At 49.7% G+C, this 22,080-nt stretch overlaps 1 protein-coding gene across 1 annotated transcript in view; it reads right to left on the bottom strand.

Moving 5' to 3' along the window:
• Positions 1-2,815: 2,815 nt before the first annotated feature.
• The window catches only part of VDR (vitamin D receptor), a 55,700-nt gene continuing 36,435 nt past the window's right edge, over positions 2,816-22,080 (bottom strand). Inside the window, exons 5-10 of the mRNA XM_020889235.2 lie at positions 17,484-17,668; positions 17,199-17,310; positions 14,304-14,475; positions 6,834-6,985; positions 6,526-6,642; positions 2,816-5,310 (exon numbers count right to left, since the gene is read on the bottom strand). Of these exons, the coding sequence (XP_020744894.1) occupies positions 5,051-5,310; positions 6,526-6,642; positions 6,834-6,985; positions 14,304-14,475; positions 17,199-17,310; positions 17,484-17,668 (998 nt within the window). The 3' untranslated portion in view covers positions 2,816-5,050. The remainder of the gene's footprint in view (positions 5,311-6,525; positions 6,643-6,833; positions 6,986-14,303; positions 14,476-17,198; positions 17,311-17,483; positions 17,669-22,080) is intronic.

The following is a 22,080-nucleotide window of genomic DNA, read 5'->3' as shown; positions in this document are numbered from 1 at the left end:
AGTGAGTGCCAGTTGGCATGAAGAGGCATTCCCGGGGTCACACTGGGATGTCATGCATCACCCTTGTCCCCTGCAGGGCCACGGGGCAAGCAGATAGACAGATTCTAGGTGCAAAGACAGCCTCAAGGGAACCTCACTAGCAGCCAGAGACCCTGATCTGACCTATTTATGCCTATTTATGCTGACCTATTTATGCCACATGAAGCTCCGAGCCTATCAGCTTTGTGATCTGTGAGCTGTTTCTTACTTACATTTCTTCTGAGGAGTGGATGTGTTCGCAGCAGTCCCATTACAACGCTGCTTGGTGTAAAGAGGGGCTGTTTTCTAAATAGCCTCTGGTGATGGTGGTTTAGTAGCTAAGCTGTGTCCAACTCTTGTGATGCCATTGACTGTAGCCCTTTGTCCATGGTATTTTCCAGGCAAGAATACTGGAGTGGGCTGCCATTCCCTTCTCCAGGGAGTATCTTCCTGACCTGGGGATTGAACCCATGTCTCCTCCATCGCAGGCAGATTCTTTACTACTTAGCCACCAGGGAAGCATGTGACACCTCATATGGTGTCAAATACTTAGTGGCCATCTGACCAACAGATGGACAGAAACATACCATCTATGAACAGGATGCACTGTGTGGACCAACCCTGTCCAACGGAACTTCCTGCAAAGACGGAAATGGTCTGTCCGTTCCCATAGGCCCGAGGTTACTGGGCACTAAGAATGGTGAGTGCAGCTGAAGAGCTAAATGTTTGCTTTTATTTAATTTTAATGAATTTTAATTTAAATAGTCACATGCAACTACCTTATTGAACAACACAGATGTGGACCCAAGGCCTGGAATATGAAAACTAAAAATCACTTTCTCCTAACTGGATGCATTCCTCTCTGATTACCTGGAAAAGTTGATTGTAGCACAAAGCCTTGGAGAATTTGTGTTCCTCTGGATCATCTATAAAAATGCTAAATAAGAGCCTCCTAACAGTTTCTGGGGACTTGTCTTCACATTTCTCCTGCCAGAGATGTACCCTGGGATCGTATTTCTCTAAACTCATTCACTTTTCTTGACAAAACAGCCCTCAAGCCCCATCCCCAATTCTTCTCCCATCCCATCCCCCACTGACACATTTGATTTGAAATCTTTTCAGATGCTCCTGAAAAATTAAATCACATCCAGAGGTTCTCCGAACAACTTATCCTAAATAAATACATTGGTTATGTTTTTCCTGCATGGTTTCCCCTGAGATGACCATTCTGTGTCTTTTGCTAATTATTTGTGCTTGTGTGTTTAGCAAAGCTGCCCTTTATTATGTGTGCTGTGCTAAGTCGCTTCAGTCGTGTCTGACTCTTTGTGACCCCATGGACCATAGCCCTCCAGGCTCCTCTGTCCCTGGGATTCTCCAGGCAAGAATACTGGAGTAGGTCTCCTGCTTTGGCGGGGGGCGGCGGGGTGGCTCTTTACCACTAGAGTCACTTGCGAAGCCCCACCCTTTATCATAAACCCCACTTTTTTTTGGAAATGGAGGGGGTGCATTGGCTCCTCGGGGTCTTTTGAAGTCCTGTATATACACAAGAGTCATTTGCAGTTTGCCAAGTCATGTCAAATACAGGCACAGTTTGGCCAACAGGTGCCTGGTTTCTATTCTGGAGGTTTTAGGTAAGGGCCACACAGAAATGGACACAACACATGCTGCTGAATGCTTCCTGAGAGCAGAGCCCTGTTGGATCCAGCACCTCCAATTTCTCTTTCCCAAGGTCTACTTTAGGAATGGGAACCTCCCTTACACCCCCTTTTGTAGAAAGCTGGCCTGACTAACTGTCCTTTGTCAGCCCCTTCAGCTCAGCAGGAATCAGTGTAGTGTAGCAGGTAATTAACAGCTTCTGGAGCCAGCTGCCAAGGTTCAAACCCCATCTCTCACTTACCACCAGTGCCGCTTTGGGCAAGTTATCCACTCTGTGAAATGAGTGTAGTAGCTGCTCATTTCCCCAAAGGGTCCTTAAAAGGATAAAGCAAGCTGGTTTGCATAAAGCATTTATTTACAGCAGTACTTGCCATAAAGTAAGTGCTATGTAAGTATCCGCCATCTTTATTACCATATGGGAAGCTTTCTTCATTGGTTTTATTTGACAAATTTTTGGCAAATGTTTTTTCTCTTTGGAAATCACCAGGAGCCATTCATTCTTCAAAGCCCTCTCTGCTGTTTTTTTTTTTTTTTTTTTCCCCAAATTTAACCAGATCTGCTGCACATTCCAAGCTTCCCTGTTGACCTCATTCAGATTCTCCTAATTCTTCCAGTCAGCCAGAGAAGGCTTTTCCTGTTTCCCAGCATCTTGTTTATTTGGCATTTTGGTGTACACTTTCCTGGCTTCCCTGGTGGCTCAGATGGTAAATAATTTGCCCACAATGTAGGAAATGTGGGTTCAATCCCTGGGTCGGGAAGATCCCCTGGAGAAGGAAATGGCAACCCACTCCAGTATTCTTGTCTGGAAAATTCCATGGACAGAGGAGGCTGGTGGGCTACAGTCCATGGGATGGCAAAGAATCGGACATGACTGAACGACTAACACTTCTGGACTTCCAATACTATACTTTAAAAGGTTGAGATTTAAAACCGTCTGCCTTCACACTCTCTCATTCTAAAACAGAGAGATGACATTTTCTTTCATTCGAGGAAACCTCACTTTTCTCTCCCTTCCAGCTGCTAGACTGTATTTGGGACTGCATGGGGTTGTCAGGGGCGCCGAGGCTGAGGAACAGCATCCTCATTGTGTCCTGCCGTGTTCCCTGGGGGAGGCAGGGCTGGGGAGCACTGGGAGGGTGAAGATAGTACAAAGACAAATTCGCTTTATTGATAAGGCAACAGCATTAAACCAAGCTGAGACAGAGACCCCGCCCGACCAGGGCCACACTGGGGTGGGGTGTGAGTCACACTGAGACGCAGGCTGAGGCGCCCCTTTTTCTGGTCCTGAGGGGTCAGTGGGCTGACAGCCCAGGAAAGAGAAGCAGGGCTCTGGACTTGCTCCGTTGAAAACCCAGGGCTTCCCCCGAGGGGCAGGATGGCCACCGGGGAATGGGATGTGAGGTCTGAGCTCTAGCGCGGTGTGAAAAATAGCACGGGACCCATGGCCAACGTCCAGGACCTGACCTGGGGCTGCTCCCAACTAGCCACACGAACTTGGGTGAGTCACACCTTCTCCTCAGCATCAGTTTTCTCTAACAAGAGGACTGAACTGGGTTAGCGATTTTCAAGCCTTTTCTACAATCGGATCCCAAGGGTCTCTCCTTAATTAACAACAATAGTGTGCAGAACTTCCCCAATGTAAGTCCACATCTCCCATAAGCATCTCTTCATGAGTGGTGCCTACTATCCACTATATCAGGATGTGGTCCCAAAGGCGTCTGATTCTATAGACAACTTCCATCTATCAGATGTCAGCTCTGGATATGGGAAGAACACCGACTTTGAAGTTTGGTGCTACCACCCCACCTGCCTCACTGGCCCTTTCTGACATTAGTGGGCGGGATGGGAACAAGGAGGAACCAGCCTCACCCAACTCCACTGGAAGTGCTCTCGCAGACCCGCTGCCCCCCACCTACACGTGAGATGATGGAGTGGTGCTGGAAGCAGACCCAGGCAGCCAGGGCGGGCTGGGGCTGTTGGGATCTGGAAATTCCTCTTCCTCATCCCACCCTCCCATGGAAATTCCTCTCCCTCATCCAACCCTCCCATGGACAGAGGAACCTGACGGGCTACAATTCATGGGGTTGCAAAGAGTCGGACACTACTGAGTGACTGACACTTTCACACTTTATCCCATCCTGCCAGGAAGGAAAGATGAGGCCCTGATGGTAAGTGGCTTCTCCAGACTGCTGGGGGCGGGGACGGTAGACCGATCTCTGGGTCACTACCCTTGGCCATCCACCCCAGGGTGAGGCCTGTCCAGCCCCACAGCTGCTGCACAAGGGATCTGGAGCCTGTGGCCGGTCGTCTGTCTGGGGTGGGTTGTAGGGACCCGCAGGGTTTGAATGAGGATGGTGGCCACAATCCTCTGAAGCCTGGGGGTTGTTCAGTCCTGCCACGTGGACTGTGGGAGGGAGAAGAGCTCCCGCCCCACCAGCCCCTGAGATCCAGGCTGAGGAGCCGTGGGCTCGGTGGCAGGATGGGTGGGGCCTGTGTCTGCTACTCCTCTACCAGGCTGTGTTTGCCTGTCCCCGCATCACCCAGGCCCTGCTCGCTTCCATGCTTGGCCTCTCAGCACTTCGGTTCTGGGCCAGTGGCCCCTACCCTGGGGAGAAAGCCCATCCTATCAGAGATACTACCGGGGAGAGTGTTACCATGGTGACAGGATGAAGGTGGGCCCTACAGCGTTAGGCAAGCACCCTTTGGCCAGCCGCGTGTGAAGGAGGGTGGGGGTTGTGACCTTGGTCACCTTGGTTTTGGGGCTTCCTTGGCAGCGAGTGTCCTAGGAGGGCAGGGTAAGAAGGCAGAGGGGGAGGGCCCATCGCGGCACGCCGCCCAGGGGCAGACGGCATGGACAGGCAGCAGAATGAGGAGGGGGCCGTGAGTCAGTATCGAGGCCGGGCGGAGGGAGGGTGGTCCAGCAGCTCTGGATGGGTGGGCCTGGAGTGCAGTGGAGGTACGGGTGTCTCTGTCCCTGAGGAATGGTTCTGTCTCTCCCTCCTGCCTGTTCCCTCGGCACCAGCCAGCAGCCACTTCCGGAGTGGCGGGAGCATCCCCGGGCAAGGGCCCACCTTCAGCCTCTGCCCTCTGCCCCCACTTGAGTTCCTTTGTCAAATAAATGGAAAATCCTCATGACTGAAGCCTTGAGGGAAGGAGGGGTGGGGTGGCAGGGGGCAGCCTGTGGCCTGCAGGTGAGGGGGACCTGGTGTTAGACGGGGCAGGAGAGAGGATGGGCCAGCCGGGGAGGGGAGGCGGGAGCGGAGGGGCTGAGCCCCAGCAGGGGTGGAAAGGGCTGCTGGGCAGCCGCCAGCCCCAGGCCTGGGTGCCCGGCCCTGGAGAGGCCGCCCCTCCCAGGCGCCAGCGCAGGCCGCCAGAGTCAGGAGATCTCGTTGCCAAACACCTCGAGCAGGAGGGGCGTGAGCTTCATGCTGCACTCGGGCTGGAAGGAGAGGCAGCGGTACTGCTTGGAATGCTCCTCGTTCAGGCTGCGCAGGTCCGCCAGCTTCTGGATCATCTTGGCATAGAGCAGGTGGCTGCCTGGGGGCGGGTGGCGGCAGCGGATGTAGGTCTGCAGCGTGTTGGACAGGCGGTCCTGGATGGCCTCGACCAGCGCAGCATCCTGCACTCCGGGGCGGTCTGTGGGCAGAGAGGCGGGGGGGTGGGGGCAGCTCTGAGTCAGGTCCCTTACTGCCCAGCCCCCACCCCTCAGACAGACCCCCCAGCATCTTCGTCAGTCACTCCTGGACGGCTGCTGACCTGTGACACCAGGCCTCCCCAACCCCTTGGCCACTTCCCATTGCCTTGAGGATCAAGTCTCAGGTCCACCTGGGTCATCTCAACCTGTCCCCACCTTGTCTCTGGGTCTCTATTCTCCCATCTTTCATCAGGATCCCGATCCCAGGCTCTGACCTCCAGGCTTCACATCTGTGTTCCCTTTACCAGGAAGGCATCGCCTTTACTTTTGCCTGCCTCTTACTGATCCTTCAGGTAACAGCGTAAAGGACCTTCCTCAAGGTCATTCCCGATGAGCCCTTACTTCCAGATGACATCAGGCTCCCATTTTCCGCTCTACCCTCTGTAGCATCATTTACTTTATTTTTAAAACTCTCATCACACTAGGAGTTAGTTGTTAAATTGCATGTGTTTAATGTCTCCTCCTACAGTTGATGGGGGGATCTGTGTCCTGTTTGCTGCTGAGTCCCTGGGGCAGGCACAGTGCCCGGTGCTTGACAGAAGCCTGACAGATCAGTGCTGAGCCGGTGAATGAATGAGTGAATGCTCGCTGGGCAGCAGGAGGGGCGCCCATGTCCTCTCCTTGGGTGCCTGCCCAGGAAAGCGTCCCTTTATAGAGGCCACCGGCTTGTTCCCTGAACACTGACTAGGTGGAACCTCACCAGCCATCCAGCATCCTCAGGACCGCGAGATCTCCTCCTTCTCGACCTCTCTTCCTCTTCCCACCCCAAACAGGCAGGAGAGCTTGAGGGTCACAGCACTCCGCCTCCAGCATCTGTCAGCTAAACTATCAGGCCAGTAGAGCCGTCTATCAGGCCCCAGGGTTTTGTGACCTGTCCCCAGGGATCCTCAAGTGTCAGCTGAGGTCAGTCCAGTTCACACAAGAGCAGAGCCTGAGTCTGGTTCTTCAGAATCCCACCCATGAGCCAGCAATGGTCTCACTAGCTCAAGGGCAGTGAGGGAACCCTCAACAAACCCATACCACGCGGGCTGTGCAAACCCAGCAAAGTGGGTCTTTCCTGGTCGGTCTCTCCTTTTGCTCACTTCTCCCCCCAAACTTCTCTGCTGGCCCTAGAGGGGCTCACCCTTCATGCCCCCCACCCCCATGCTGCTAGGTACCTGGAGAGACAATGCAGATGGCCATGAGCAGGACATGTTCCTCTTCATGCAAATTCAGCTTCTTCAGCCCCACCTGGAACTTGATGAGGGGCTCGATGAGCTCCAGGCTGTGTCCGGCTGCAAGAGAGAATGACTGGCTGGCTGCTGTGGGCACCCACAGGGGCCATCCACTCCACTCCACCCACCCTCTGGCCTGACCCTCACCCTTCTCTCCCAGTTGCTACCTCCCTCCCTCTGAAGTGCCTCGTGGGGCACATGGCCCCAGGACAGGTGGAGCTTAGGCAGGTGGAGGCAGAACCCAGCCACACCTCTGGTCACATCGCTGACTTGGTACTTGTAGTCCGGGCTGCCACAGGTCCAAGACATGTCGTCCAGGGTGAAGGACTGGTTGGAGCGCAGCATGATGACCTCAATGGCACTTGACTTCAGCAGTACGATCTGGTCCTCAGGGGTGAGGTCTCTGCCGGGGAGGGTAGAGGGGGAGGTCAGGTTAATCATCAAGACCTTCATGTCATGCTGATCAGTATGATGCTTTGACAGGCATACACCTGCCAGGTGACGAGCATGTGCTCTGGGTCCTCCATTGAGGAACTTGCAGCCTGGGTGGAAAGAATAAGACTGTTTCTTGAAGGAGAACAACTCAAAGGTGTGACCAAATGCCAGCTGGTGTAACTCAGCCACTGACAGGGAAAATCCAGTGACTTTCCAGGATCTCCCAAGTCTAAGCAGTCATGGCTCTTCTAGGGTCAGGAAGATGGAGCCTGAGGAGGCTCCCAGGGCTATGGTATGAGTATGTGTGGCTAAGATGCTTCAGTCCTGTCTGACTCTTTGGGACCTCATGGACTGTAGCCTGCCAGGTTCCTCTGTCCATGGGATTCTCCAGGCAAGAATACTGGAGTGGGTTACCATCCCCTTCTCCAGGGGATCTTCCTGGCCCAGGGATCAAACCCACAACTCCTATGTCTCCTGCATTGGCAGGTGGGTTCTTTACCACTAGCACAACCTGGGAAGCCCATGGCATGAATATGGAGGTCTGCAAAAGCATGGCCAGGACCATCCTCAATGGCTCCTATTCTTTAGTCCTTCCAGTAGTGAAGTCAACTCTGTCTCCAGGACATCTCTGGACCCCACTCCCTCCAGACTGTTTTGATTCAGAGTTCCATCATCTTTTTCAGTAGCCTCTTATTAGAATCCTGAAGTCAAGTCTCTCATTTGCCTTTCTTACTGTTGCTACAGAAAAGTGTCACTCCTGTGCTCAGAAATCCCCACTGACTATCCAACACCCTAGGGTCAAGCCCATACTCAATAACTTGGCTCCAACATGTCTTTCCAGCCCTGCTTCCCATCACAGACTCCACCAGCCCTCCATTCTAACAACATCAAACTATTTCATGTTTGGATGCTAGGTATTCTTACACTGCCATGCCTTTGAACATAGGACAGCTCCAGCTTAGAGAATGCATCTTCTTCTGGTCCTGAGTCTAGTTAGGCCTTTCATGGATCCCCCCACCCTCTGATTCTCTTTACAGAATTAGAGCCATTCCTATAACACCTGCTTCACATTGCTTGTACCCCGATTTTGCCTTTCCCCCTTCACTCCTGTCCTTTATTTTTATTTTTTAAAATTAATTTATTTTAATTGGAGGCTAATTACTTTACAATATTGTAGTGGTTTCTGCCATACATTGACAAGAATCAGCCATGGTTCTACATGTGTTCCCCATCCTGAAGCCCCCTCCCACCTCCCTCCCAACCCCATCCCCCAGGGTCATCCCAGTGCACCAGCCCTGAGCACCCTGTCTCAGGCATCGAATCCAAACTGGCGATCTGTTTCATATATGATAATATAATACATGTTTCAATGCCGTTCTCTCAAATCATCCCACCCTCGCCTTCTCCCACAGAGTCCAAAAGACTGCTCTTTACATCTGTGTCTCTTGCTGTCTCGCATATAGGGTCATCGTTACCATCTTTCTAAATTCCATATATATGTGTAAATATACTGTATTGGTGTTTTTCTTTCTGACTTACTTCACGCTGTATAATAGGCTCTAGTTAATCCTGTCCTTTAGATGCTTGTCTCTGGCTCTTCATCATAAACTGCTTGAAGGCCAGCACCACACTTGCACGGAACACTGAGCCCTGAGCTTGACGAGAGGGTCGATAACTCTGTGTTGATGAGTCAAGAGGCTCATGACTAGCTCCACTATTCTGAGTCACGAGCTGGGCTTATCTGAACAAAGACAAGGAAAGAATCAGGGCCCACAGATCAAACTGCTTCCACTTCTTCCCTTTCTCTTTCTGATTTCGTACTTCCTCCTGGATTTCCTGTTGAGGGGCTGTCATCCCCTGTGGCTGCACTTTGGAATGTAAAAAGGTGGGAAGCAGATGTTAACGGATAAGAGTCCCAGGTCAACAGGTGATGGGTGAGGAGGTGTGGAAAGGCTTGCATGACTAGATGGGCACCAAAGGGGCTACGCTGAAGGCAAATCACAAAGTGCTAGAGTTGGAAGGCCCCTCCTCGAGACTGTGGTCCAGTTCCTTCCTCAGCATCTCTGACAGATGGCTTTCACACAACCTCTGTAGGATTCCCCCCGGGGCCAGGGAGCTCCCAGCCTCTGGCCACAGTCATGAGGTGCTTGGCTCTTGGGCTAATAATGTCTTCTCCTGTTGAGCAATAACCCACAAGATGACACACTCATCCATGGCTTGTAGTTCCGTCCTCTCAAGGAACACAGAGCCCGAGTTCTGCATTAGCCATGGGTGTGTGTGGTGGTTTAGTTGATAAGCTGTGTCTGATTCTTTGTGACGCCATGGACTGTAGCCTGCCAGGCTCCTCTGTCCATGGGATTTTCCAGGCAAGAATACTAGAGTGGGTTGCCATTTACTTCTCCAGGGGATCTTTCCCCACCCGGAGATCAAACCTGAGTCTCCTGCATTGCAGGCAGACTCTTTACTAACCAGTGGAGCCCAATCCATGGAACATCCCTTTAACCATTTAAGGAAAGCCATCATGTCCCCTCTCCCCTTGCCTCTTCTCTGGAATAAACAACGCTGATGCCATGGTGTCTGAATGTTTCACTGTCCTTGGCACCCTTCGCTGGGTGCTCAATCCACATTGAAAAAGTGAAAACTAACACCACCCTCATTTGGGTTTTAATTCATGATGCAAGTAAAATATGTTCATTATTAAATCTTGGGAAAATACAGACAAAATATAAAGTCAAGTAAAAATGGCTCATAACCACAACAAACACTTTGGTTTATTTTCTTCCTATCTGTTTTCCATGCAAATATCTCTTTTTCAAACGTGCACCAGGTCATAGTAATCCTGTGTCCAACTTTCTATGTCAGTTCATAGTATGAGGCATCATGTTACATCAATGTATTATAGGTTATTTAATCGGTCTCCCACCCACTTATGTTCGGGCACTTTGGTCACTTCTAAGTTTTGCTGTTTGGGGCTTCCCTGGTGGCTAGTGGTAAAGAATCCACCTGCCAATGCCCAGAGATGTGGGTTTGATCCCTGGGTTGGGAAGATCCCCTGGAGAAGGAAATGGCAACCCATTCCAGTATTCTTGACTGGGAAATCCCATGGACAGGGGAGCCTTGTGGGCCCATGGGGTTGCAAAGAGTCGGACATGACTTAGCGGCTGAACAATAGCAACAACGAGTTTTGCTGTTATAAGTAATTCCATGAGGGACATCTTTGTACGTAATGTTTTAATGTTTTGTTCAATGGGCCCACTCAGAATGGATGGCTGGAAGTAAACAAGCATCCCACAGGTGCCTGGCTACAGAGATTTCAGCAGGACCACTGCCTACTGTGATCCAGACATACTACTTCTATGAAAGCAAATCTAGAACGACCTCGAATTACCACCCACAGCCTGGAAATACAGGGACTTTCTAAGTGCAGCTTGCAGCCAGAACTGGTAATGGTGGTGGGTGGGGGTAGCGGTGGAATTTCTGGGCATCTGTGAGACGCTCTGGGTATATGTTGCTTGTCTTTCCCATCCCTGCCAGGCAGTGTCCAGACCCTCCCTGCTTGTATTCCATCAGCTGCATTCACTGCAGCCGTTCACATGTCTATCTATCTCTTCTATCAGACACCAACCCTTGGAGGCCAGTCATCTTTTATCTCTCACGGTATAAGTAAGAAAGCTGAGTGGTGGACAGATGCATAAGTGAATATAGAGGAAAGGCACAGGAGGAGGGAAGCACTGTGACCCCAGGCCTTTTACCCTGGAAGGAGTCCCTAGGGATAAAAATAGTGGTGAGGTTGAAGGCATGTAACCCTCTGGGGTTGACTGGGTCTGGTCCCTCATGCACACCTCTGGGCAGTGAAACCTGGGTTCCTTGGTTCTCAGATCCAAGACCACTCCTGGTCATTAAGCTGTTGCTCCTGATGCCACTTTCCCCTGCATTTCTCTTGCAGGGCTGAGGGAGGGAGATTTGTAGGGTGCAGACTAAGAGGCTGAGGGAGAAGAGGTGAGAGGCAGGAGTAGAGCCAAAGTCACACCACAGGGCAGTTCACACCCAGCACAGCCCATCCAGTCCTGCCCCACGTTGGTCCCACACCCGCACTGGAGCCTCATCCTGTATTCTCGCCTCCACTCATCCACACAGAAGTCTCATCCTGCCCTCCCCACACTTTCCACCCCTGCCTCCAGGCAGCAAGATCAAAGCTACCAGGGATGCAGCCATTGTTCTTTCACTTCTTGGAAGAACAGAACATCTAACTGCAGAAACTGGCAGAACCAGAGAGCAGATGGGCTGGCCCCGCCTGGGTCCCAGGAGCCTGGGCTTTGGTCCAGGCCTGGGGCAGCATCTGCTCCATCCAGTCCCAGTGAACATCCACATCAGTGACCCTCCCAGAGCCCTTGCTAAGGCCTGCTCCAGTTTTGTTGGAAAACATTCCACTTTGTGACTTCTCAAGCCATGCCAAAGCCAGAAAAGTCAACTCAAGCATGACTTAATCCATTTGGCCTCAATAGCTGGGTGGTTGCAGTACCTGTTCGTATACACTTCACTTAGGCCAGGATTGCAGGGCTAGACCAGGGAACTCTGGAGAATGAGACTTGAAAGGGAAGGAAGTGGGGGTGGGGTGGTGGTGGTAGGGTGGGGGGAGATTTTATCTCATCCTTGGGGAGAGAAGGGCTTCCCAGGTGGCGCTAGTGGTAAAGAATCTGCCTGCAATGCAGGAGATGCAAGTTTAATCACTGGGTTGGGAAGATCCCCTGGAGGAAGGTATGGCAACTCCAGTATTCTTGCCTGGAGAATCCCATGGACAGAGGAGCCTGATGGGCTAGAGTCTATGGAGTCGTGAAGAGTTGGACATGACTTTCACTTGGGGAGAGGAATTGAGGGACTAGTGATGCTATTTTGTATGAGGGTGTGTGGGGTAAGGGTAAGGGATGGGGGCCAAGAGAAAAACGGGCTCAGGTTACTTAGTAGAGGGGGTGCATTTGGGTAGTCTGGTTAAACAAGTCATTTTCTTTTTAGGACGATTTTCACAGGTGGAAAATCACCCAGCCACCACTGAAAATCACCAAACCTCAGCCTCTGGACAGGGCTTTGGGTGCTCTCTGGTCCAGTGGGCTAGGAAGGAGGAACCCTGTGCAGAGGAGGTCTGCTGCTCCTGGAATTCAGCTGGGAACCGCCTGCTACAGTGTATCCATCAACAACCTGAAGTGTTTTTTCTCTAGCTATTTACACAAAACAAGACTTTGGAACAAGTACAGTTTGCCAACAGTAACATGAAGGGAGGAGGAGGGAGTTGGAACTTGAACTGAGCAGAATGTGTCATCGGTTCCAAGGAAGGGCTCTTGTAGGGTGAATCTCGGGCCTCACAAACAGCACCCGTTCTGCCTGCCGGAGTAGCTTTTACTCCTTTTAATGCGACCAAGGTGCACGATGTAGTAAGAATGTCTCAACACCATTTGATGTTTTCACTCCTTTACAATTTTCATTTTAATTCCAGGAAAGAGCATTGGCAAATACCTGGTATTTGAACTGGTGTGAGGCATAAAGTAACAGACAGCAAGTTGTCTCAGGATAGAAGCAAACTGGGAAGTGCTGGGTTTAGCTGCACAAATTACTAACATTTAGCTGGTAGCGTGGCAATTTTGACAGCAGCTGATGGCTTCCCTACACAGCAGAGATTCCCCAAACAATAAATGCACCCCTGTTAGCTTCAATCCAGAGCTGGCCAACATACAGTCTTTTTCCAGTTCCCAATGTTCTAGCCCCGAATCTGAGCATTAGTGTTGAGGAAGCATGCTGCCCCTTTCTGGTATGACTTTGACTATTGCTATTAGTTGAAATGATGAGAATGCTGCTTGATATTCCTTAATTTACTTCATGTCTCAACCACATTGTCTATGTATTTGAAGACAGTGTCCCAAATGAACTTTTAGAAAGAAGGAGACTATAAACATTCATAAATATAGATTAAACTGCCTCCCAACATATCTATTAAAAGTGTCAACTTTTACATACCGTTAAGAATATTGAGCACTGCATGACCATTTAAATGAGGAGGGTATGGCAACCCACTCCAGTATTCTTGCCTGGATAATCCCATGGACAGAGGAGCCCAGCAGGCTATAGTCCATAGGGTCTCACAGAGTGAGACATGAGTGAAGCGACTGAGCACGCACAACCATTTAAATATAAGTATTATATACCATTATTACCAAAATAATAGAACATTTAAACATGTACAATTGAATCCATAAGGGAGGGTCTCTACTTCAGTTGAGGGCTTCCTGGGTGGCTCAGATGTAAGAACCTGCCTGCTAATGCAGGAGACGTGAGAGATGCAGGGTCAATCCCTGGGTTGGAAAGATCCCTGGAGGACGAAATGGCAACCCAGTCCAGAATTCTTGCCTGGAGAATCCCATGGACAGAGGAACCTGGCAGGCTCCAGTACATAGGGTTGCAAAGAGTTGGACACAACTGAGTGACTAAGCATGCACTACTTTAGTCAAACTCCTTATACTTACCTACTTTGGCAAAAAATATCTCAGTACAATTAGGAGATGGCCTTGGGTGATACATCGGGTGAAAGATGCCCAGGTTATAGATGCAAGTCCCTCTCCCTCTAGGATTTCTAAATTACTTCACAAGCTCAGCCCTTTCTCCACTCTATCACTTCATCCTAATTTCAGAACTGGGAGTGAAGGATTAATGTAGGTTTAATTTAAAAGGATAACATGAGGGACTTCCCTGGTGGTCCAGCGGCTAAGAATCCACGCACACTCCCAACGCAGGGGGCCTGGGTTTTATCGCTACATCACAGTTAAGAGTCTGCATGCCTCAATGAAGATCAAAGATCTTACATGCCACAACGAAGACCCAGCTCAGCCAAATAAACAAATAAAATATTTAAAAAAATAAAAAGATAATATGAGAATTATATTCAAGGCAGCTGGAGTGGACAGGGCAGCAAACTCAGAGTTCTCAATCCAGTTCTGACACACCGGCTCCAACACTGGAAATCCGGGCGTTGAACTTCACTGGGCAGTGTTTGTCCTATCACACAGACACTGTGAAGGATGCATGGCTTTCCACTGCCGGCCTGCCCCATAATGCTGGAGAGGCTGCACTTCTTAAATACAGATTTCTGGACCTTGCCCAGAGATTCTGATTTAGGAGTTCTGGGATAGGACTTGAAGGTGTATTTTGGGAAGCAGTAGGTTGAGAATTTCCAAGACTTCTTTGGGCTCAGGATAGGATTCTGACTCTGTCTCCTGGATGTCCCAGAAACTTCTTACCTGAACCCTGGGATCATCTTGGCAAAGCCGATGACCTTTTGGATGCTGTAACTGACCAGGTCAGCCAGGTGGGGCAGCATGGAGAGCTGGGACAGGTCCAGGGTCACAGAAGGGTCATCGGAGTCTTCTTCATTCAGATCCAGGTTGGAGAAGCTGGTTGGCTCCGTTGTGTCTGGGGAAGGAAGAGGGAAGAAAAGGAATCACTTGAGCCAGCCTTGCTCCTGTGAGGCCCTCCTGTTCTCCGGCTTGACTGCCTCTCTCCAAAGTCACTTCCACTCAAGTGTCCCCCTGAGGTTCCCCCCGTCTTTCTTCAACAGAGTGAAGAAGCAGGAAAATCAAAGAGCAGAGACATTCTGAGACATGAGACTTCTTTAAGAGTGATTTTACATGTTGTTCCTAATGATCTCAAGTCAAAGATGAATTTGGAACCAATAAAGTTGTGGAAAAAATGTTCAGCCTCACTAGTGATCAAAGAACAGCCATCTCTAAACTAGAAGCAAATATGTTTAAAGGTTGACACCAGTATTTGTAAAGATGCAGGAAATTAGGCAATCCTTGTGTAGTGTTGGGGTGCTAAAGGAGGCACACATTTGTGCAACTAATCTAGAACGCAATTTGACCACGAGGGTCAAAAGCCTACAGTCACGTACACTCTGTGACCAGTAATCCTATGTCCATGAATTCAGCATAAGGAAAAATTCAGAATGAGTGCAAATATTTAGCCACAAGCACACTGTTATCTTAATCAAGAGCTGGGGGAAAATCTAGATATCCAGTGGTAGGGGGTTTAGATGTGTTATTGTACATTATACCCGAGAATACTATGCAGCTTCAAGAATTATATTCTAGGTATATACTAAATGACATGAAAATATGACATAATATAGGCGCTAGTGGTAAATGCAGATACCCCGCCTGGGTACCCTGCCTGCCAGTGCAGGAGACATAAAGAGATGCGGGTTTGATTCCTGGATCAGGAGAATCCCCTGGAGGAGGGCATGGCAACCTGCTCTAGTATTCTTGCCTGGAGAATCCCATGGACAGAGGAGCCTGGTGGGCTACAGTCCATAGGGTTGCAAAGAGTCAGACATGACTGAGCACGCACACACACATGCACACATACCAAACATACCATGGGGGTAGGTGAGCACCTCAGATTAATTCACCTGTAAGGGGAAATCAAAACTTCTAAGTAATATAAAGCTGTTACTAAAAGTTGAAGCACAAGATGAACCTATTTGTAAGGCAAGAACAGAGATGCAGACATAAAGAACAGTCATGGGGACAGACAGCAGCGATGGAGAAGGTGGGAGGAACTGGGAGATTAGGATGAACATATACACACTACCATGTGTGAACAGATAGCTAGTGGGAACCTGCTCTATAGCACAGTGAGCTCATCTCAGTGCTCTGAGACCTCAATGACCTAAAAGGGTAGAATGGGCTTGGGTGGGAGGGAGGTCCTGGAGGGAGGGGATGTGTGTACATGCATAGCTGATTCACTTTGCTATACAACAGAAACTGTATAGCATTGTACAGTTGCTTTCCAACATTGTAAAGCAATTATACTCCAAAAAAAAGCTGAAAAAATGTATACAATTCAGATTGACCTTCATTGATAAAAATGATTCTACCATAAAGTAAAAACAGTAGGAAGGTGGATAGAGAAAATTAACACAGGAGAAGGGTTACTACAAGGTTAACTACAAGGTGAGGGGCTCAGGGATCAGTTATCCGTGCAGCGGTCACAGTAGATGGGTAGACACATGACCTGCTCTGCTGTTATCTCTGTCTAGTTGGCACAGAGACCCCTCCCACCTACTCTTGATCTAGGCACAGATCCATCAGTGAGTCTGGAAGCACCATGTCTGAGGGCTCCAACTCCCCAGAGGGGAGGAGCTTTTCCATCTCTGTCCTCCTATCTGGCAGAGGGGCAGCTGGATTGGGTGAGAGGTAGAGTGATGAAGACAAGGATGGGGGAGGATGAGGCAGGAAGATGCAGAGGAAGGTAGAGAAGGACAATAAGAAAGCAAGGATGAGCTGGAAGGGACAGGTCCTCCAGGACCTTAGTAGAAGGTGGCTTGAGTGGAAGGTGGGCTTCCATGCTGAATTTCACCTTCCAAAGGTTCAGGCTCTGATGACTAGTTAACAACACTGTTTGCTATATTTAAAAGTTGCTAAGAGAGTACATCTTAAATGTTATCATGGGGGGGAAACTCTTTGTAACTCTATGAGGTTAACTAACTTACGGTGGCAATCATTTCCCAATGTATACCTATATCAAATCATTATGTTATACACCCTAAATTTATACAATGCTGTATGTCAATTGCATGCATGCATGCTAAGTCGCTTCAGTTGTGTCCGACTCTTTTCGACCCCATGGACTATAGCCCGCTAGGCTCCTCCTCTGTCTAAGGGGATTCTCCAAGCAAAAATACTGGATTGGGGTGCCATGCCCTCCTCCAGGAGATCTTCCTGACCCAGGCATCGAACCCACCTCTCTTGCATCTCCTGCATTGGCAGGTGGATTGTTTACCACTAGTGCCATCTTATATTTTTATAAAGCTGGAAAAAACAAAAACCAAACCAACAAACAATCCACCCGGCAACAAGGGCCCAGGCTCAAAGGACCATTGAAAGGAATCAGATCACTTCCAGGGAGGGAGCCCGGTGTAGAAGCCTGGCTTAGAGGAAGGAACAGAGGCTCTGTAGGCAACAGCGTGGCCTCTTCCTGAGAGTCCTCAGCATGCGACCTTGGGCACGTCACGCCTCTTCTCTAAAAAGGGGTTGTTCTGGGCAGCACCCAGTAGTGAGTGCTGTCCTGGCCGCAGCGGAGAGTAGGTGGGCCGGGAAAGCTCTAGGACCTTGGAGGGAGTGTGCTGTCCCGCTCACCTGGAGAGGAGGTATAGTGATCCGAAGAGGAGGACGAGCTTCCAGAGAAGCTGGGCGTGAGTATCGACCTCGAAGGAGGGTTCCCCTCATGCTCACCCTTGCGAACTGGAGGCTGGAAGGGAAAGGGGGAGTGTCAGAAGCCCGCATTGGAGGTCACCTTCCTCCCTCCTCTTCCTGATCTTCTGTTTACAGGAGGGGCAGCCCTCCCCAGGGTCAGAGGGCAGAGCAGCTTCCAGCCCTCCCCGGGTGCTGTGCCCAGATCCCCTTGCCCTCCAGCCCATGTACCCGGAACTGGCTAAAGTCGGAGTAGGTGTCGTCGTAGGTTTTGTGGTGGGCGTCCAGCAGGGTGGTGATGATGCGCTGCTGCTCCTCCGACAGCTTCGGCCGGAGGCTGTCCTTCAAGGCCTCCTCCTCCTTCCGCTTGAGGATCATCTCCCGTTTCCGCTGCACCTCTTCATCGGTCAGGATGACTGCGGGGGCCCGGAAAGGGGTGTCAGGAGGGCAGGGCCTGCAGCGCCTCCAAGGAAACTTCCTCCAGGGGTAAAGGCTCCAGATGGGAGGGGCTGTGCCCTGACACTCGGAGCTCACCAGGCCATCCTGCCACGGGGACCCAAAGCCCACGATACAGATGAAAGAGTGGGTGCTGTATGTTGAAAAGGCAGGAGCATGAGAGAGGAGGAAACAGAGCATTTGGGAGGCAGGATGCTTGGGCATCATTAAGGTGACTGGGATTCCCAAGAAGAAGATTGTCTGACTCTGAACAGATTGAACTCTCCAGGCTTCTGTTTGTTCATTTCTAAAATGAGGAGATTGGACCATAGGATCTCTCCTAAGATCCCTTTTTATTCCTTCTTCCAGGAAGCATGTGGTATGGGGATCCTACCTCAAAGGGTCAACTGCTTTGAGACCTGAATCCAGCCCTGCAGGGGGAGGGAGGGTGCAGGGTCCCAGCATCGGAAGCTAGGAGATGCTGAGAGGACCCCTCTATGTGGTCATCCCCACGTAACTTTCCAGGCATGTGATCTACTCTGGCCAAAGTAGAAAAGACTTTGCCTCTTCGGTTCCCTGCAAAACAACCCCTCCTTCAGTCCTTCCAGTCTTGAAATTTCTGCCCAAGGAATTTTTCCAGTCCTTCAGAAGTCCCCAAGGATAGGTAGCAGCTCACGCTCTATCTGGGAAGCTCTCTCCAGTGGCTAGCCAGGGTGTCTGATTGCAGGGGCTCCAAGCCTCCTTCTGCTGGGTGACTGCCGGGAGGGTGGGGCTGGGAGCAGGCCCAGCACACAGACCTCCCGGCCAGGGCCTGCAGAGCGCTGACGGCAGGAGTGGGCACTGGGGCCCTCGGCCTGTAGCTGCTTGCTCTGTGCTAGTCTTGCCAGGGCATCTGCCCACAGAACTGAGCGTTTCACAAGAGCAGGAAAAAAGAACCAGAATGAGAGTGGGTGGCTTCTGGGCTTCAGGAAAGGCCCATGGGCCTTGGCCTCTGGGGTGGGGGTAGGACGAGAGAAGTGGGGGTGGGGGAAGGCAAGCCTGTGGGGGGTGTGTGTGGACAGGGCAGGAAAAGGAAGCCGGTGGTGGAAGATGGCGCGTTCCCTCCAGAGCTGAGGTAAACAGTACCTAGGGGAAGACTGGGCGGAGGCCACGCCCAGGTTACTGACTCACCTATCCAAAGAGCTGCCCGCCCTCCTCCCACAGAGGGTGTCAGTTCAGACCCCAAGAGATCCAGCTGGATGGGAGGGGGGAGCAGCAGGGAGCATACCATTCAAGGCAGAGTGTGAGACACTAGCCTGGGGAGGCCAAGATTAGGGACCGAGTCCTTCCTGTTCATCTGAAGGGCAGGCGCAGGATGCGACGAGGCTGGGGCTGGGGGGACGGCTCTGGCTGCCCATAGGGGTGCTTTTCAGCCCCATGGGGCTCTCATAAACCCCTGTGATTCTGTGACGTCACTGTCCTGCTCAGAAACTTCTTCTGAATCCTTCCTGCTTACCATGCCCCACCTGAAGCCAAGATTCTTTGTGATTTCCCTTCTTCCTAACTTTCCAACCTCATTGCCAGGGTCTTGACACAGCTGTTGGGATTGCTGGCTTGTGGACATGACCTGCTCACTCCTGCCATGGCATTTCCCACGTGCTGGATGCCTGTCCAGCTGGGTCTTTTCTCCCCAGTAGCCATGCAGATTTTACCAGTTCCCCAGCACCCAGCTCACACCCTCCTGTACCACAAAGGCTTCTGTATTGCCCTGATCTGCAAGGGGCAGTTTTTTCCACACACACTGGCACCCGATCTTTTTTCACTCTATCACATTTATGGTTATTGCATTTATGGTTATATATCACATATAGGTTCCAATAAATACTTGCAATAGAGAGAGACTAAGTTCAATGTCTCCTTCACTGGAACTGCAGGGTATCTAAGTTTGGGGGCTTCATCTTACAATGCCTATATCTCCCATACCAAGGCTAGCCCAGTGGAGCATCCTCAGTGGTCTGATGCACCGGAAACCCAACATATCAACACTGACTGTACCTACTGTGTGCTGGTCATCCTCCTGGCTCTGGATGTGCACCAATGATGCCCGTTCTCTACAATTTCAGAATGGCACACTCCACCTGCCAGTCCACCAGATCACTGAGCAAAGTTTACATTTTCAAATACTTGTGACAAGTATTTTCAAGACAGAACCCCTTGTAACGGAACACCTGTAACATCATGTAACCTTTGCTTGATGATTTAGAGGCATCGTTCTGAATAATTATTGGACTTTGCAGGAACAAGGTTATGATCTCAGAACCATATGGGTCTGTTTTCCTGCACTGTGTGACTCAGCCTGCTATGATTTTGAGGTCCTGTGTTACTCTTCCAACCAGTCTATCCCGCTGTCTTAAGCTATGCATTGTCTCTTCTTACTGGAGTGTACCTTTATCCTCCTTAAGAGTTACTTCTAATCTGCTGGGAGCCAGAAACTCTGGTGACCAAGCTATAGGTCATAAAAAATACCGTTAATAAATACATTGTTAATAAAAATAAAGTTTTTTTTTTTATGTACCAAGCACTATTCCAAGTACTTCTTACATATCAACTCACATTATTTGGTCCTTATGGTAACCCTTAAGGCAGATGCTATTATCCTCATTTTACAAGTGAGGGGACCTGAGAACCAGAGAGGCGATCAAGCTTGCTAAAAGTCACAGAGCAAACAAGTGGTAGAGCTGGTATCGGGTCTGAGTGGTCTGGTTCTAGAGTCCAGGGTCCTAACTACTACTCCATACTGCCTATGACTATAATCGGCTATGAATGCTCAGCCGGACCCTGGTTTTCAGCTGTGGAGTCATGACAGAGCAGGTGTTCTGATCCACCTGAAGAGTGTGAGAAAATAATGATTAAATAAAGTAGCAAAGCTTGTAAGTGATATACTTTAAAAGGATAACGTTAAGAGATTTGAAGTTAACCTTATGGCATTTCTCCTCTCCGTTATTTCTAGCAATAGCAACTATCACCCTGTTGGCAGTACTAGAGGAAGAAACACTAAGATCTGCTGGTTTCAGATGAAGGCTGCCAATCCATGGATCTCCCTGCAGGCAACGTTGGCAGGGGACTAGATAAGCTATAAGCCTCTCATATATGCAGATATTGTTGTGGCTTACAAAATAATTCATTTGCTTAAAGGGGTTGTTAATTTCATAGAATGCTTAAAAAATCATTTTCTCAATGAATTGCTACTAAAAATACCATTACTGTCATGTAGGAGAACACTTTTTTGTTGTTTGTTTTGTATGTTTTTTCAGCTTAAACAGTAGAAATTAATTTTTCACTAGGAGGCACATTTTGAAGTTAAAAGCCCATTGATGGGTTTGTCAATGAATAAAGGGCATGAGCTGTGTACATGGACTTTGTGAAACCCATATGACTGCTTAGTAGCTTCTCAATTCCTTGCTGACTGGGTAAAGGGCTTTGCTCAAGTTAACCCCATGCAAGATGTTCCCTATTCCATGAAGTCTATGATTGAGTTAGGGAGTCAATATCTGAAAGCACAAGCATCTTAAAAACATTTCAAGTTGCCAAAGGTGGCCTAAGAACAACATTAGGTAAACAGACAAAATTTTTCCAAATGAATGACATTGACAACATCAGATGTGGGTGATCTTCTTGATCTGTAAATCAGTAAGAGATGCAGAGATACAAAGAAGCACAATGGGGAGCTAATATTCAATCATTCAACACATATTTATGGAGCACCTACTATCAGAGGCTGTGCTCATGATGGGCAGAAAAGATGTCCATGTATAAAAATATTAAACAAGTTCACATATGCAGGCCAGGTCTACAAGAGGCCAGAACTCAGCTATGAAATGTCTTGGGCTCCAAGGACATCAAGTCAACCTGGACTTGAAGAGACAGAAAGAGTCTTTAGTGAGAACAAACTCTTTCAATCCATCCTTTGGGGCCCCAGGCAGTGCCTGCAAATGCAGAATGCAGGAGCTCTGGCCCACCGAGGAGGGTAGGGGAGAAGGGGAAGGGGGACCAATGGGTTATGCTGGGGTGGAGCCCACAGGCCTGGCCTTTGGAAGCACACAGACCTAGATTATTAGCTTTGAAGGCATGATATTTTAATGTCTCTGAGATTGCACATCTATTACAAAAAATAAAAATAAAAATAAAAATAGAAGTATTTACAAATTCAGGGATTGTTGTCAAATTTTAAGAAGAAGGTGCTAGTGCCTGACACTCAGACAGTAAGTGGTCAACAAATGTTGGTTCCCACACGCATCCCCGCCCCCTTCCCATGCCTCCTGCAGGGACAAGCCACCTGTTCAGCCCCACCAGAAAGGAGCCTGGGTTTGCAGCTTCCTTCAAAGGAAGCCCTGGGGTGTGCTGTGGTTTTACT

Source organism: Odocoileus virginianus, chromosome 24 (assembly GCF_023699985.2).
Source record: "Odocoileus virginianus isolate 20LAN1187 ecotype Illinois chromosome 24, Ovbor_1.2, whole genome shotgun sequence".
Classification (NCBI taxonomy): Eukaryota; Metazoa; Chordata; class Mammalia; order Artiodactyla; family Cervidae; genus Odocoileus; species Odocoileus virginianus.
The sequence above is the reverse complement of the archived record's forward strand: the minus strand, read 5'-3'. Positions and strand labels throughout refer to the sequence as shown.